The following is an 18,730-nucleotide window of genomic DNA, read 5'->3' as shown; positions in this document are numbered from 1 at the left end:
AGAATCTGAGAAATTGGATTTTTCACTAAAATATGGACCACCTCTTCTGGGAATCCTAGCCAGATCAGTTTTAGCCCAGATTTTGAAAGCATCAAAGGCAGAGACGTTCAAGATAAGGGAGAGAGAACCACTGTGCCGCCATCTGTTTACAACAGAAACTGGATGTTTTTGCCAAAACTGCCCACACATGCTCGTCTCGGTGTTATTAAAATGTAGTTTTGCATTTTTAAAATGCATGAACATTTTTATTGTTCAGAGTATAAAAGTCATAAATTCTCCCTCAAATGTAAAGGGTAAAGCACTTCTAACCAAGGTCAAACATGTCCAATTTAGTCCAAGACTATGAGATAAATTAGAGGTATCACATTACTATGATCTCAAAATATGAAAAAGAAGATATTCTTTAACACTTTATTTCAGTGCAAATATATTTATTGATACAGAGACTTTAATCTAAAACATTTCCATAGTTCCTATGGATATATTCACTAACTGGGTACATTTTGTCAGATGTTCTATATTACGTTAAGTAAAATCAACATGTACCTGCATGAGCTTCAGAGGATATGCATACAAATATGATTATTCAATATAAAGCAATAGTTTCTTAAAAAAAGCAACATGTGGCTTTTAATTCATTTCATTATCAAACATTTTTCCCTTAAAAGATTTTGCTAAGGAATAAACTTAAAAACTAAGGTAGGTAATAAGTTATCCAGCTAATAATAATGCAAGTTGTTTACTACAGTAATTGACTGAAATGATTTCCATGTTTCTGATATGCATGAGCGCTGAACGTTCACCCCGAGGCACTGGATTTGGATTTGTTTTTAGTTATTTGTAACCAAATACAGTCATATCGAGAGATGCAAATTCTATTCTGGATGCAAATATGTTGTTTATAGCAGCTTTGATCACAAGTTCACTGACAAATCATAAATGATTCACAAAGACAACATTGTAGGAATGAGTTATTCACAGTGAGCCACGATTAGTTTGTTCCATGAGGTGAAAATCTCCCAAAACAGAAAAATTACCGATTGCATCATTAGGATTTCGCCACATCTACCAGTGGTGGTCAATTTAGAAATTAAAAATTTTAGAAATTAGTAAAAAAAAAAAAAATTTATATATATATATATATATATATTATTATTTTTTTCAAATATATAATGTTTTGTTTTTATAAATATAATTATATTTATAAATATGCAAATATTAAATGTTACATTTTTATAAATACATGTATATTTATAAATATGCAAATATAATTAGATTTTTTTTTTTTTTCTTCTGCCAAATTAACAATAGTTTGAAGTGCAGGTCCAACTGCCAGGATGTGGGCAGTGGTTTAACAAATAAAGCTACACAATAATGCTGTGAAATACTTTGCATGTGCTCTGGGATTATTGTTCTTGGCAAATTAGTTCATGGAATTCATTATAACATTTTTCTGTACTCCAGATGGCAGTGTAGACCCACGGAAATGCACCGATCACAAAACATACTGAGACTCAAACACACGCCTAAAACCTGACATGAACACATTTCTCAACACTTCACATTTGTACCGCGCTGCTCTTAGAACTAAACATTTCTACTTGTTTGTCTGAATGTATGAAACGCAGGGATAGTAGAATATGACTGCTGATGGATTTGACCTTATATTTCTATTTCATGGCAACGTCGGGGTGAATTATTTGTTTGAGGTTATTTGATCCCTTTCAAAATGCCAGTCTTTTAGAGTCTCTGAATACAAACAGACAGCTGTTTTTATCAAATGATGGAATTATTGACCAGTAATCATTGAACAATAATTCTGATTTACAAACAAGGATCTGCATTATGAAAAAATCTCTTAAGTTTCTCAAACTTTCGCTCTTTCAGTCCATATTTCTGCACTCATCCTCTGCCATATCGTCCACTTCTTCCTCCTCCTCCTCTTCATCAGTCGGTGTCGTGGTTCCTGTCTTTCTTATGCCAGGCTGGTGTTCTGCCATGCCCCTTTGCTCCTGTGAATCTTTGAAATAAGTATTTATTAAATAAATAAAATAGAATCAACAGATAATCTCTCATCTTTGATTGGCTAATGTTTTTGTGGTTTCATGCTGCATGCAAATATGATAATGTTTGTTGACCTGAACCATTCGAAACTGGTCATAAAAGAGATGCACAACATAAGAAAAATTATGTTTTAAAGACCAAATAAACTTGATCAGTGCTTAAATACAAGACCAAGACAGAACTTTTTATAAAAAGAGTAAATGTGCACTAAAATTTAATGGGGAAAAAATAGAGATGCACAACGAAAGACTCTATTCTGGACCCAAGATCACTTCTGTGAAATGTTAAAAAAGAATTAACTCTTCAGTTAAAGAAACTTGTCTGCGTTGTTATCACTCACTATTAATATTATTAACAGAATTCACAATATCTGGTACTGTAGTTTTATTGCGGTTTAATGCATAATTCAATAGAAATGTATTACATATGCATAATGCAAATGAAATGTTAAAATAAACATTAAAAAACGTAACTTTTGACTTTTCTTTACATTTACCCCTTTAAAAAAATAATATTTATAGTGGTGGAAAAGATATATATCAATCTGAAATAATAGAAAGTGTCTTCTCTTACTATTGTTTCTGTAAGGTTGATGTGAATGATCAGCAGTAACCTTTTCTAATAAAAAAATATTATATATATATATATATATATATATATATATATATATATATATATATATATATATATATATATATATATATATATATATATAACTAACAGCATTAATAAATAAATAACCAAAGTTGTATAAACTATTATAAAATATATAATTAGATCTTAGTATGAAATATTATAAATTAAATGAAATCACTGATTTGAGAATTCTTGATGATGATGATGACATGCATATGTAGAGGGTTCCTCTGATGTGATGATAAGATTACCAGGTATGCAGGATGAGGAAAGCTCCTCCCCCTCTCTCTGAAGAGGCTCCTCCCCTTCCTCCTCTACATGAGGATACACACCTAATTTCTGCATTTGAGCTTCAGCCATCTGCTGCACAGCTATAAACACACACACACAGACACACACACACAGGGGGATTCACAAATCAGGGATCACCAAACCACAAGGAGAAAACACAGGAACGTACTCAAACACACCCAGGTAAAGAGGGATGGGTCTGTTTACTTTTCTAACAGGACTTCTGCACCGTGCCAGCCAGAAAAGCTTTTTTTCATTTATGCTGACATTCAATGACAGGACATGTATGGACAGGGATAAACCACGTCGTCTTTATGATTCACAAAACACACATTCAGAGACAATATCACAGTTACGTACATCTGCTTTCCCTTCTTTTACTTTCACACATTACTAATAAAACAGATTCATGCCATCAATGTTACAATTTTTTTTTTTGACAATTCAGACTTTTTTCCTCACAATTCTGAGTGAAAATGTCAGAATTCTGATATTAAAATTCAAAATTGCAAGATATAAAATAAATATCAATTCTGACTCTCTTTAAATTTCGAGTATAGATCTCACAATTCTGACTTTTTTCCTCAGAATTCTGAGTTTACATATTACAATTACATATTACAATTTTTTTTCCTTCACGAAATTGCGTGTTTATTTCTCACAACAGATTTTTTTCTCACTCAGAATCACAGGTTAATATGAGATAAAAACGAGTGTGGCAGAAACAAGCTTCCCTTAGTTTCTCATAGAACTTGCTAAGAGAAATACATGGATCAATTAAGCAATATCAGAAAAGCAGTAGTGCTGTCAAACTCAATATAACCATTTCAAATGAATTTTTCTATAAACAATAAGTTAATATTATGTAACTTACAATTAAGACAAAATACCGCCAGTTATTTCATTTTGCTTCGTCAATGAAAATCTATCTAAATGAAGCAAAAGACGAAAATAACAGCATTATTATGTTGACATAATCTAGGAATCTAGATTGTTGTCAGTGGATCCCAATCTTGGCGAATGTCTGTGATGGACGTCTGTCCTCTAAAACCTCTGTGTTTGCAGCTGTAATCCAGGATGATCCAGAGCAGCACAGACTCACACCCATCACAGCTGTCACCATCTCTAATCTTACTTACACACACATGGGAAAATGGGGAAAAACAGACTTGCAGCTTGGGACAGTTTTTAAACCCAGGGCCGGCACGGTGCAGGAAAGTCTTCTGAAACAATTCATACACAATACAACAGAAACAGATCAAATATCACAGATAAAACACAGGCGTTTACCTTTTAATGAGGGTGGCTGGTAGATATTCGGGTTGATTCGTTTTGGCTTGAGGACACCATTTTCTCCTACAACCCACTGAAGATGGCATATGTGTTAAATGTAAATACCATATATATAAAATCATTTATTGTTTTAAATTTTTATTAGCTTTTTAATATGTAGTTATATGTACTTTTCCATGCAAATGTATTTTGACTGCCGTTTAACCTCCAGAACTGAGGTGGCAGTGTGGTACCTGATGGGTGGAGATGTCATCCTCAGGAGATGTTTGGTCTGCTACTCTGAACAAAGTGGCCGGTGTGGGTCTTCGTCGTCGAATCTAAAAGACAAGCAATAGAGAATAGTTACCAGAAAATAGAAAATTAAAGAAAATCATCACATTTCGCACGATTAGGAGTGAGGAGCCAGGAAACTTTTATTTATTGGTGATTAGCAGTAAAAAGTTTACAGGGTCAGTCCTCCTGCAAAACAATAATTCATTTCACAACACATTAACTTGTGATATAGGCTTTTAATTTGTATCTTATTTAAATAAAGCATTCTGTATTTGTTTATTTTATAAATTTGTATTTATTTGGAATTCATTTTGATCACAGTCTATCACAGACCCCCTGCAATATCCCCATGTGGGAAACATTGTTCTAGATGTTGACTTTAATGACGCATGTCATTGCATATGTGACATCCTGGCCAAACAAATGTGAATTTGAGAACTATATCTGCTGCCTCTGTCCACTCAAACCTTTTTGATTTCTTCTACCCAACAGTCCTGGAACAGAGAACATTCATACGAATCTGCCAGATACCAAATGCGCGAGGATACAAATGGTAAAATTGACTCTGGAGTACACAACCAAAAGAGAACAGTAGAATAGTTTATGTGATCGTCACAATGAGGTCCAGGACAAAATAACATTCAGGGACAATAAGTGTCTTTCAATTTCAGTTAAACTTTGATATGGTTTTTATGTTTAATAACTACAAATAAATGAAAAGAAAACCAACTGTGTCATTTTAACAGTCAATGAAAACCAGAGTCAGCAAGTTTGATTCCAAACTAAACCTAAAGTGAAGAGCACTGATTGAAAGCGAAAATCTTTCACAAAAAACAAACAAACACCTGATTAGATTTCAGAGGAACCTTCAAAAAAGAAACCCAAAAGCCTTAAAGGATTACACAAGGCTTTCTTTAACCCAGCTGCTCCATATTCCTGCAGAGTTTAGCTCCAACTCTAATCAATCACACCTGAGCAAGCTTTTACTAGAAAGTTACAGTGCATGTCTGACCAAGGTTAGAGCTAAACTCTTAGAGGGCATTGACTTAAGTTTCCGGCTAAAACCTGAAAAGATTTAATGCATTTTTTTTGGCCTAAAAATGCAAACATTAGAAAAAGTGCAATTTCGTTTTGAAAAAGATATCGTTATCATCTCAGTGCAAACTACAAAAACGTGAATGTGAAAACTGTGATGTCATGTGCATGCATATTACATGTCCAGTCTATAGGCCTATGTGTGCATTTGCCATAGACAGTAAAAGAAATGGACACAGCGACCCCATTGGAACTCAATTGACGCGCAGACACAAACGAAGCTTGACGACGTCAGCAACCTGTCTGGCAGATGTAAATCTTCTAGTAGCTGTGCGTGCAAACTGCCATCGTTAATCTTGCAGAGACGGCGAGCTTGAGCGGGGAGTTCTTTGTCGTGAGTGAGCAGGAGTAAGTATTCTGATTAATTATTTTGTATAGTATTTTAAAATGTAACGCCAGTATGCCATATTAAGTTAATTGCTTGCGAGCTTCTCCACCTGTCTGTACGGTAATGCGACAGAGAGACGAGTGGTTATGACGCAATCGTTAGCCTATTTTTACAAAAACTGTTTATACAGGGCCATAATGTAACATAGAAGGTAATGGAGCCCTTTATACATTGCCGTGTATCTTTAGAAATAAATAATGGACAAACGGAGTCTTTAAACGCCTCAGATGTAAAGTTATTTGCTGTCAAAGTGACGCCAAAATGAATGGGAGTCAATGGGAATGCTAACGCAAGTGAAGTTCTGCTACAAGATGGCTGCACCCGGCCGACTTCAACTTCCGGTCGACTTCCTTGCCGCCTGGCATGTGCGCAGGTGTGAAGTGTTTCTTTACAGAGCGTCATCGCCAACTACAGGCCTGGCATGCATAATACAGCATTTTAGTCACACAAACTTTTCAAAAACGCAAATGAATTTTTTTTTCGGTGTCATGTAAAAATACGTTGAGATAGGTGCAAACTTTCAAACTAAATAATAAAATATATGAATTGGTTATTTTCAACATCTTATGCTCTATCAAGAATATACAGATCATTTTTCTTAATGTAAAGAACATATGAATAATCCAAAGAATCTTTTTACACCATAAAGAACCTTTTGTAGAATGGAAATGTTCATGGATGTTAAAAGTTCCTCATGGAACCACCAACACCGATTACCGAATCTGGCCATTTTGTGCTTTATGCATGTTCATGAATCAACATAATGAAAAAGAGTGAACTTCTTCGTGTTCAAGCTCTCCCAAATAAAGGACAAGAAATAACTTCCGCCCTTTTAAATGTCTCACAAGGGCACACAGATGTTCTTCAGCAGCACTCGAGCAGAGTTCACAGTGCTCTGGAGAACACAAAGTCTTCTTTGGCAAACCCTCCTCCACAATGTTCACAAAATTAACATTTGTTCAGTATCAGTGTGGAACCGTATTGAATCAGAAACACTGTCAAATATCTTTTACGTTGTTTGCTACAACTATCTTTGATGGGGTTCAGAGCACATTTTTGGAGCCAATCATACAGAAATCCAGATCATTTCTCCTCAGAACTCTACGCAGTCTAAATTACATGTGTACATAATTGCCAACTGACATAAAACATTGTCTCCCACCTCACACTGGAAAATGGATTGTGCAATTCTTTCCATCTCCGGCCTTTTCCACTCTTGCATGTACATTAGCATTTGACCTAATTGGCTGTGTCAGTATTATTGGCTCTCAAAGCAAAACTGGCATGCATGTGTTCCTGTACTACTCAATAATTCCTGCAGTCTGTCTGTTTGCTGACCATCTGATGCATATTACACACTCTAATCAGGCCGGCTGACTTCACACAAATTCCAAGAGTATCAGTCTGCCTAGAGACAAGGTCATATTTGATAAAATATGACCTTGATGAAACCAGCACTTTGGAGGAAATGAAAAGCAAGTAAACTACATATCCATGGTTTGGTTCTCTATAATGATCTGTAGTTTAATGCGTCTTTAGAAAAATACTTCTACTATCAGAATAAAGGTCAATTCAAGTTTATTTGTATAGCGCTTTTTACAATACAAATCATTACAAAGCAACTTTACAGAAAATTACGTTTCTACAATATTTAGTAGTAGCTTATAAGTGGTGGCTGTCAGTTTGTGCACATATGACAGGATTTTTCTGAAAAATTAATACAAGACGTAAAGAATAAAGCTTTTAGAGGGAAACTTTCTGGGGTGCAGAACAAACAAACTTAATATAAATAAAGATAAAAACCCAAATGCATCAAAATGAGGACAGCAGTGTTCAAGTTCTCAAAACATTGCAGTATGTTTGTGGATGGGTGTTTGATTTACATTTGAGAGACGCTGAAGAGATGTTTTTAGTTCAAAGGTCATTTGTGTGATTCATGCAGATCCAATGACTTTTTGAAAACACTTGCAACATCCTACTTCAGTATAAATCAGTGACAAAAAGTGCATTTTAAAGAGTGGGTTTATAAAATGTCTAAATATAAATCCCAGAGCATGTTAAAAGAATTGTCATTTTTCATTATAAAAGTGTTTGTTTTCCTGCAGGAGGCACAAATGAGGCGTCTCATTTTCCTTGAATTACACTCGAACCGAAATTTATTCAGAGACCTTCAGCCTTTCACACATTATCAAAGTTTATTCGCTTTGGTTTAGAAAGTGGTAATAAAATAAGACAAGAACTGTGTCGGAACAAATTCATCTGGATAATGTCAGATAACACTTAAGCAAAACATGGTCAGGTCAAAGTGTCTTAATTTTTGGTGCAAAATGTACTGGTAGTCCACTGTATGAAGATTTTTGGTGTTTAATATGCCACAGTTTACTTTATTTTGCTATCCTCACTTACATAAAATTAACTATAGTGTCCTGCACCCACTAGTAAAATAAATATGAAAAATGATATCTAGTGTCTGAATAATTTTTGGTTTGAATGTATCTCCATGAATTAAAATACATACATAATACATATCTTCTTGAATTTTGCATATCATATTTCCCATTTTATATAAAATACACTTCAAATTCCTCCAAAACTGTTCAACTAAAAAGTGAGCAATATTGCATGTGTTGTTTGTTCTACTTTCTGGGGTTCAACAGCCATCCGGGGGTTAAAGAGGGTGTTATACAACACACTTTTAGCCTCATCTTCTGTTAATGCAGACAAGCATGTTATGTCTTGCAGCATGCAGTCTAACTGACAGGTAAAACATTTTAATCTTGAAAAACGATCAAGTTCCCATGCTCTGACTCAAGTTATTCCTCATAATATGCACACGACTGTATCTACTGATGAAAAGACAATACCGGCCACATCTTCGTACACATAAAAGCACTTAAATCCTTCCTGTTTTTGGTAACACAGACACAGTTACTGTAACACAGAAGAGTTGTGATGATGACAGGTTAACGGCGTTTGTTATGCAAACAGAAAGTCCTGCGTCCCTGATGGATTTGCCAATATGATATTATGAGTGCCTCTTTCCCTCAGGTTCTTTTAAATATTTGTTTTAAGTTTTACACAAACAGTTACAGCATTTTTCGCATTGCAGACTAGAAACGCTCGTGCTTTAGAGACATTTTGAGAAACAGATAGCAAGCAACAACCTAGCTGCTCAGAGATGTCCATTATAATAACAGTACACTGAGCAACATTTATTTGAATATAAATATACTATACAAATTATTTTAATAAACAAAGCTTACTCTATCTTTTATATATATTTTATATTTATACTTTTTTTTTTAGAAATGCATAATCTACCCTTGCTATTATATGGTGGATTGAACCCCATTTACCATGATAGTACAATAGTATTCTTTACCTTGGAGTACCATGTTACTATTGTAAATGAATAGAGTAATTACTTAGTACCATAGTATACAGTTTATATAGCAAATACCATGTTTTTGTAGGGGTCTGCTAAATGGGGTCCCTGTGGATAGACTTGGGTATAAAACCATAGTCCTTGTTCTTTTCTGTTTACCCACAAACATGCACCGCACCAAAGGTCACTTTGTGACGTCAATGAGCCTGTGTGTGTGTAGATAGTGGATTAACTGTGAAATCCGGAGTCTAGCGACTTTTTACGCAGTGTTTTTCACTCCTGTCCCAGAAGAGTCCGGCAGATCTTCAGTCAGCGGCTCTGGAGCGTAGTGTGACCATTGTGTGAGTTTCACACCGCTCAAATTACATAACCTCAGACCCTGACTCTGTCATCACCTCCTTATAACACAAGCAGGCACCATGTCTACTTATGTAACAGATTATGTGCCCCTTTTGCTTTTAGTTTCAAGCCACATTGGAAATCTGAGATTTAAAATAAAAAATCCGAAAGTAACTGAAGGAAGAGAGCAATGAGTTCTCAACGAATAAGAAATATTTCTGCACTAATATGCTCCTTGAATCATTCTCAAATCATGCTGGAGAACGTGATGATTAAGTTTTTTCAAATACTAAGATAAAATCATACTTTTAAAATTCCAATGTATTTGTGAACTTTTCACTCAAATTGTACTAGTGAAATTATAATTTATGATCAGAAACCATGTTTAAAATATAAATAAAACTCATTTAAAATAAAAATCTACATCCAGTCTGTTATAAAACAAATCAAACATTAATTTTAATGTAAAAAAATCTATATCCATTCTATTATGGAGTTACAAAAAAACACATTGTCTATTATAAAACACACACACACATTTATATATATTCAATTATAAATTAGTATGGATTATTATTAAAAAATCAAATCTACATCGCCAAATCTACATTAATTCAGCTATTAATTAAAATATAATGTATTAAATGTTATACAATCTAATAAAAATTGAAATAAAATATATGAATCCAATATATTCAGTTTATTATAACGTAAAACTTGTGTCCAGTCTGTTTAAAATATCAATGTACAAATCTATCCCTGACTCTATCCTACGTACTAGATCTCCATACAATCTCTAATTCTACTTTGCGGGACCGAGCTGGTTTCTCCGAGACATTCACTCAGTTTTCAGATGTTTTCATCCAAAGCGACTTGCATTCCACTTTTCATAGGGACAACCCCCCCCCGAGTGACCCGAGGTCAAGAGCTGAAAGTTCATCAATCCAAACCAACAAACTGAAACCATCCTGTGCTGCAATCTCCACACTACACCATTTCAGCAACAGAGACACAAAACCAACAAATAAAAGAAACACATCAGTGCTTCCAACCGTCTGAAAATGAAATAAAGAGTGGAACTCAACAACACGTCACAGATTCTGACAACAGAGCGTCGGTTGTACTGAGTCATCCTTCAATTCTATGAGTTCAGGAGCGGTTTAGTCTTGTGGCTTGTGTGATGACTCTGCACTTTTTCAGGTCATAGGTAAAGAGACCACCGTGATCAATAAACCCCTAAGTGTCCCTTAAGTTCACATAATTAGATTAGGACACTATAAATACTCTCATTATCAAATGAATGTCTCCGATAGCAATATAGTCCCTTTAGAGGAGGGTCCTGGAGGGACGGTGTCCTGCAGAGTTTCTAGGCCTAGATGTTTCTCATATGCAAGACCTTCATTAGCTGGTTGAGGTGCGTTTAATCAGGGTTGGAGCTAAACTCTGTAGGACACCAGCCCTCCAGGACTGAGTTTGGAGACCCTTGCACTAATATATCATACACTAAATCCATCACGTATTCCTTGATGCAAGTGTCTACTGTACACTACATCGCTTTATACTGAAGCACGGGATTAGAGAGCAGCCCGACTATATCACAGAATAATATAGTGACATTTACCTTTGGAGAGATTAATCACATGAGAAATTAGAATCTTTTCTAGAATCATGGAGAGAGAGAGAGCGAGAGAGAGCGAGAGAGAGAGAGAGTGAGAGAGAGAGAGTGAGCGAGCGAGCGAGCAAGAGTGAGAGAGAGTGAGAGAGAGTGAGCGAGAGTGAGCGAGAGAGAGTGAGAGAGAGAGAGAGAGAGCAAGAGAGAGCGAGAGAGCGTGAACGTGAGAGAGAGAGTGAGCGAGAGTGAGAGAGTGAGAGAGAGAGAGAGTGTGAGAGAGTGAGCGAGTGAGCGAGAGTGAGAGAGAGTGAGCGAGAGAGAGAGAGAGTGTGAGAGAGTGAGCGAGCGAGAGAGTGAGAGAGAGAGAGTGAGCGAGAGAGAGAGAGAGAGAGTGAGAGACTGAGCCAGCGTGAGAGAGCGAGAGAGTGAGAGAGCGAGCGAGAGAGTGAGAAAGAGAGAGTGAGAAGCATGAGAATGATTTCTGAAGGATCATGTGACAAGAATGATGCTGACTATTCACTATAGGAATAATTTACACTCTTAAAATATATTCAGATAGAAAAGTTATTTAAAACTTAACACATAAGGAACACATAAAAAGCTTCTTATAAAACATAATGGTAGTATGTACTGTGGTTTATAACACTGTTTTACATGTGTTTTACAAGTACATTGTCTTTCGATTGTTCATTGTGTGATGCACTTAAAATGGTATTTGGTGTATTTTGGCCCAGACGACTATAACATGAGATACAAACTCATTTATGAATGTTAACTCTCTAAGTCATTAATATGAAATTCATATTGTTTGACAGGGGAGAGCAGATCTAGTTTTACTTTCAATGACTTAAAGCAGACCAATCCTAACTAGTCTTGACTACAACAGAGCTACTGAACTTTCCCACCATTATTGACGAGAGAGAGAGAAAAAAATTGAGTAAATTAAAAAGGTGTGATCCAGTAGTGGGGCATGTTGTCACAATGAAAACTTCCTCATGTGACCCGTAAAAACAAAAAAACAGCACTGGACCTCATGGCATCATTGAATTAGAAGTGAACTAGGGCACAATATCCATTTTTCCATCGACGTTACTCTAACTAGGTGTTAATTTTCCCATGATTTATTTATTTTATAATTCTGTGTAATGGAGGTTCATTAAAGCCTCATTATGAAGCTCAGATCTGGGCTGATGAAGCTCCCCTGGGTGTTTTATCCTCTTTGGGATGTCTGAAGTTACATTGTGCTGCTGTATATAAATAGAGGCCATAGTTTGGATCAGCATCAGTCGTTTTTCATCTAAATAACAATGTAATTATTGGTGTTTATAAAAAATTTAATAAAAATGAAGCGGGTCGCTAGTTCACATCTTAATGTCTTCACTGATCTCTGTTCTTTCGGTCCTTGTCACAAAAGTAGCTAAAAGTTTGAAGGCAATTATAAAAACTAGGACGGTGGAGTAGCAACCCTGGTTTCTGTTAATATGTGAAGTTAAGTGGCACGCAACTCTGTCCAAGTCCTGCACGACAATCAGGTTTCATCTGCAATGCAAAATAGAAAATAATGTTTTTTCCCCCTTCTTTAAAACCTTTATAACAAGATCAAATTAATTTTAAGAAAACTTACCAGAGAATGTTTGAGTTATTTTATTTTTGTATAATTATTTGATGAATTTAATGTTCCCTTGATGATGATGATGATGATAATATATACAGTACAGACCAAAAGTTTGGACACACCTTCTCATTCAAAGAGTTTTCTTTATTTTCATGACTATGAAAATTGTAGAGTCACACTGAAGGCATCGAGGGCTATTTGAGCCAGAAGGAGAGAGATGGGGTGCTGCTCCAGATGACCGGACCTCCACAGTCACCAGACCTGAACCCAATCCAGATGGTTTAGGGGTGAGCTGGACCGCAGACAGAAGACTAAAGGGCCAACAAGTGCTAAGCATCTCTCGGGGAACTCCTTCAAGACTGTTGAAGACCATTTCAGGTGACTACCTCTTGAAGCTCATCAAGAGAAAGCCAAGAGTGTGCAAAGCAGTAATCAAAGCAAAAGCTGGCTACTTTGAAGAACCTACAATATGACATATTTTCAGTTGTTTCACACTTTTTTGTTATGTATATAATTCAATATATAATTCCACATGTGTTAATTCATAGTTTTGATGCCTTCAGTGTGAATCTACAATTTTCATAGTCATGAAAATAAAGAAAACTCTTTGAATGAGAAGCTTTGTCCAAACTTTTGGTCTGTACTGTATATATATATCAGATTAACTACTTAGCTGCATGCATCATTTTAAAACATGTCCGGAAGATTCAGTTAGGAACCAGAGAGCCAGGAAAAAAGTAAAAATAAAAAAACCTGACTCAGCTCAAGCTGTTCCTCAGACGCTGCTGGATTGTTTCCATGCGCTGCAAAATACGATTAAAGAAAGAGAAGCTGATGTACACATCATCAAATGATGTTAAAACAGCCTTAGATTTCAATTTAAGACCAAATGATCAGATGTCCTTCCTTTCCTTGAGGCTCAAGATGCACTTTGGATCATTTTCAAATTCTGCTGTAGATGATGATCAGCAGGTTTCGTTTATGTCACAAACACACATTAAACTGGGCACTAACAAGCACAACACATGCTTCCGTCACAAGAAGAGGCATAAAGGACAAAATCAGGTCATTTGCAACAAGGCACATTATATTTGATTAATAAATGAATTTATAAATAAATGGTTCTTGCAAAAATTTCAATTCTGTTACCTCGTTCTCATTTTCTTCTCATAGGAACAGGAACAGCCAAATGTATAAAGAAATCATTCAACCAATCAACCAACTAAGATAATTAGTGGATCTGACTCAAAAAAAGAAAAGAAAACTTTGACATTTTTTTTTCTATTTTGCTGAAGAATAGTAGAATATAGCAAAAATATAATCATTGTTATTTTACTATATATACTTTTTTATATACTTTATTTTTACTATAATAATAATTTTTACTACTTGTTTTTGTGATGTTTTGTGAAATTGTGATTTTTTTACATTTTGGTCTGAAGTGGTGCCAGGGTTATTATAGATAACTAAAATTAAGCCTGAAACTAAAATTAAAACCATACGAAAAAATTTTTTTTGAATCAATTAAACAAAATATATTAAAAAGTTTGTGCTAGTTTAAGTTGATGTACTAAAATAACTGAAATTAAAACCATTTTAAAATTTTACCTGAAATGTTGAGTGAAATAAACAACAATGTATATAAAATTTACTGATCACGTCTCTTGCACCGCAGGATGTTGGACTATTAAAAATGACAACAAATAAAATTAAAAACAAAATATAAAAAAAAAAACTAATTCAAGACAATGATAATAATAAAAAACTCAATACTAATATATTGGACTGATTGGAGAAGAGATCGCTGTGGTCAGGACATTTTTCAAAACATCTTCTTGTGTTGCAGAACAGACTAATTCAAATGGTTGCATAAATAATGACTGAATCTTCATTTTTGTATGAACAATACCTTTACCATATAAATGTCTTTACAAATGTTTCCGTGAACTGGTATAGAGCAGTTCTCTTCCTCTCACCTCTTTTCACTTGTGTCTCGCGAGGATGATACGCTGGCAAATCACTGCAGCAGCACAGTACAGAACAGCACCCCGACCCACTTTAAGACTAAAATTACAACACCAACAGGACAGGGAACTGGTCCAGGATGACACACACACACACACACACAGCCTTGCATCTGCACTTTCAGAGATCCCAAAAAAAAAGACAAATTCACAGCCGTTGATGCACCTCTTTATCTCAAAAAAGTATGTGCAATGCAACTCAATGCAACCAAAATCAATAGCGGACTTAGAAACACGCAGATGAACACAGTGTAGTTTACCCAGTGCTTGCAGAGCCATGTATCCAGAACATCAACTCACCCCAGTCCAGGTCACACACACAGTTTACCATTTCCAGGACAGATTTATAGCCTTAAAACTTCGCATTTTATGAGCGTGCTCAGTGAGTGTGTAGGGCAAACATATCTCCTGGTCATATTTGACCCCAAAATTACAATAAAATTATTTTACACAAAGAATATGAAGCCTATTTTTCAGAGCAAAAAGATTGTTTTGCATTTGGACGTTATTTTAAGGATAAGCACATTTCTCCCAGCATGTCCTGAATTATCATTAGATTCTCATTCCTCTGACATATATATATTTTTTTAAGTATTATTTTTATTTTAAAATGTTACTTTTCATTCCATTTCTAAATTTTTTAGTTGTTATTAAAATTGCATAAATTAGAAGTTATATACTTTTTTTTTGTAATTTCCATTATTGTGATTACATTTTCTGTAAGAGAGTGTATCCATTTGCAATCAATTTGTAAAAAAAAAAAAAAAATGTTTGCTTTTTTAAATGGCATAAATAAAAGTGTATTTTGGTACTTTTTTTGCTATTTCCATTATTCTCATTAGTTTCACATTCCTTTTTTGTTTCACACTGAAGTCAGGAGAGTAATGAAATAATGTCACAATGCAAAATAAATAAAAGTAAGCTTCAAGTAAACTTGATTTCAGCTTGAAATATGACCCAGACATGTTCTTTAACAGGCTGAAAAGATTCAGCACATTTCCAACAGTCCATCACACAAACGAACACCTCAGAGTCATTCTTTAAACTGTTTCGCCATCAGGATAAAGAAGCTCAGGGCCCATAAGGGTCACTGGTACCAGTCAGCATCTGTGTGTGTGTGTGAGAAAGTCGTACCATTTCAACCTGCCGAGGGTCCAGCTGAGTCGGTTCTGTTGCCTGGACGGCGAACTGGATTTTCCTCCTTTCTTTGTGTTCCACGGGGCCCTCGGAGTTACTCGAGGGATCCATGATGTGCTTTCGTCCTCTGTTAGTCTCACAGCTCTCACTGGAATCTACCTATGCTTGTCTCAACACACATATGCACACACACACACACACACACACGTGGCGTCCTGTCCTCCAGGCAGTGTTCTTCAGTGCTCGTGGTGTTGTCTCTTCTCTCTCTCTCTGATTTGTCTCTCTGTCGAGTCTCTCAGATATGCCGGTGGCCTTTTTTTTTCTCTTATCAGCGTGACCTCTGGTTTTCTCCCTCTCTCAGTGTTTGGAGTCGGTGTGGGCGTCCTTATATCAGCCGGAGGACGGAGAGGGGCGGAGCTCAGAGAGAGGATGGTACACTAGAGTCTTTTAGCGGGGTCTGCTGACGTTGATTTCTAATCAGAAAAAAAGAGATAATCTCATCCAGCTGGCTGAGCCTCTTTTGGCCTCTATTTGTGAATAGGAGATTAATAGACAGTGAGAGAAATATAGAGAGAGGGCAATAATTCATGTCAGCAACCAATATCAATGTGTACTTCAGTTTTGTTGAAAATCATCAGTAAGATAGACATTGATCTGATGCTTGTGTGACTTCAGTGGAACTGATTTAAAGGGATAGTTCACCCAAAAATGATAACCCTGTTAGTAATTTTATTTTTAAGGATATTTGGTTAATTGAAATAAAGCTGAAGTAAAATAATATAACAATTTTTTTAATTAGAAATGATGCCTTTACGTCTAACGAAAATAAAGTTGTAGTAGTAAAAAGTGCATAAAATTACTTAAAAATTACATTAAAATGAAACCAGAAAATACACATTTAAAAGCCAGGTAAAAAATATTAATAACCACTATAATAGTATATAAATTAAATACTAAAACAACACTGAGCATCAAGCAACAGAAGGATTGTGTGACGCAGATACACACCTGGGGTCAGTTGAGTAAATATAGCCACTATTTAAAGACTGAGCCTTGAACTAACAGTTAGCCAAGCGCTAATCAGACTGCTATCAGAGAAATCAGACTGCTATCAATTCAGACAAATCCATACTTTTATGTTACTGACTTACAGTTGTGAACGGTTTTAAAGAAACTTGTGAGACTAAGGTGTCTCTGAAGTCATTTTTTCTTTTCAAAATAACAATAAAACAACACTTTGCAAGTCATATGTTCAAAAATCATAGAAACTCTGCAGCAGAAGATCCTCTCAACACAATGACTGCACAGAAGACTCACTGGCGACCTCTAGTGTACAACATCTAAAGCACGCGGTTCATTTTAGGAGATAATACAGTGAAGAATATTATAGGAAGGTTTTTTTTTTTTTACCTGACATGTAGAAAGAAGATGAGTGGATAAATTGCACTGAAAAAAAATCATATTTAAATACTGAGAGAAAATAATAAACATTGCGTGCTCACAATAATTCTCAATAAATCAAAGTTTCCTCTTTGTGTTTGTGTAAGCACCAAAAATCTAAAAACAGCTTTAATCAAACAGTCATCAGCCTCTTGTATCTCTGGTTTGAGACTAAACGATATGAGTGAAACATTTCAGGCAGGATTTCATCACAGTAACTGTGTCTATACATTACAAACAATTAAACCAAACCAAACCAAATATGTCTGGCTTGAGATTCTTTCTAAAATGAAAAGCATACTTACTGTAAACTATATAGTAGTACTTGGTCTTTTTTTCATAATAAACTGGTTGGCATTTGAGACATAGTTAAAAATGGCTCTTATTCTAAATAAAAGTTGTTCTTTTGAATGTTTTATTCATCAAATAATCCTGCAGTTTTCAACATTGACAATAGTTAGAAATGTTTTTCCGAGCAGAAAAATCTGCATGTTAGAATGATTTCCTTGAGCTTTGCATCCCAGGAATGAAAATTACATTTTATATTATATACAAATAGAAAAGTTATTTTAAACTTTAATGTTACTTCAGTTTTTATAGAATTTTTGTCAATGAAATGCTGCCTTGGCTTTTTGATAGACTTCTTTCAAAAATATTCTTAAATAACAGCTAGTTTGAACATCAGTGCAGCTGTACCCCTATACATTTACCAGTTTCAGACTACATAAGTAAACAACATAAAAAAAATAAAAAAAAAAATATTCAAACAAATTGTCCTTGCTCTTCTAACTCCCATTTTCCTAAACCCTGGATTCCAGTGCATGGGAACAAACCAAGAAAATGCAATATCTAGTGACTGTCAGCAGCTGTGGAGCACTCAGGCTGGCTAGCTTGTTTCTGCAGATGGTTGAACACACAAATCTTCTCACTCACATATTTATGCAGCATTTGCTTACAGAAGAAATCTGACAAGTGCACGCCTTGACCGTCCCAAATCCCTCGATCTGAGCCATGCTGTAAACAGCACTCAATGCCAGTGGCCCAAATCTCCAACTGGCATCTACAAGAAACTGCCTGAAAGAACAGGAACTTTTTTTTATTTATTAAAACAATTTCTCTTGTAATTAACTTTAAGGCA

The 18,730-nt window shown here is 35.3% G+C and overlaps 1 protein-coding gene across 1 annotated transcript; it reads right to left on the bottom strand.

The window, feature by feature from the left end:
* Positions 1-1,276: 1,276 nt before the first annotated feature.
* LOC113062418 (protein phosphatase 1 regulatory subunit 1B-like) lies at positions 1,277-16,532 on the bottom strand. Its single transcript, XM_026232258.1, has 5 exons — positions 16,150-16,532; positions 4,518-4,601; positions 4,282-4,357; positions 2,952-3,071; positions 1,277-2,020 (listed from the first exon to the last, which is right to left on the bottom strand). The coding sequence occupies exons 1-5, from the start codon at positions 16,261-16,263 to the stop codon at positions 1,884-1,886; spliced, it is 531 nt and encodes a 176-aa protein (XP_026088043.1). The 5' UTR covers positions 16,264-16,532; the 3' UTR covers positions 1,277-1,883.
* Between the last annotated feature and the right edge of the window lie 2,198 nt (positions 16,533-18,730).

Source organism: Carassius auratus, chromosome 44 (assembly GCF_003368295.1).
Source record: "Carassius auratus strain Wakin chromosome 44, ASM336829v1, whole genome shotgun sequence".
NCBI lineage: Eukaryota > Metazoa > Chordata > Actinopteri > Cypriniformes > Cyprinidae > Carassius > Carassius auratus.
This window is presented reverse-complemented; position numbering and strand designations above follow the sequence as displayed.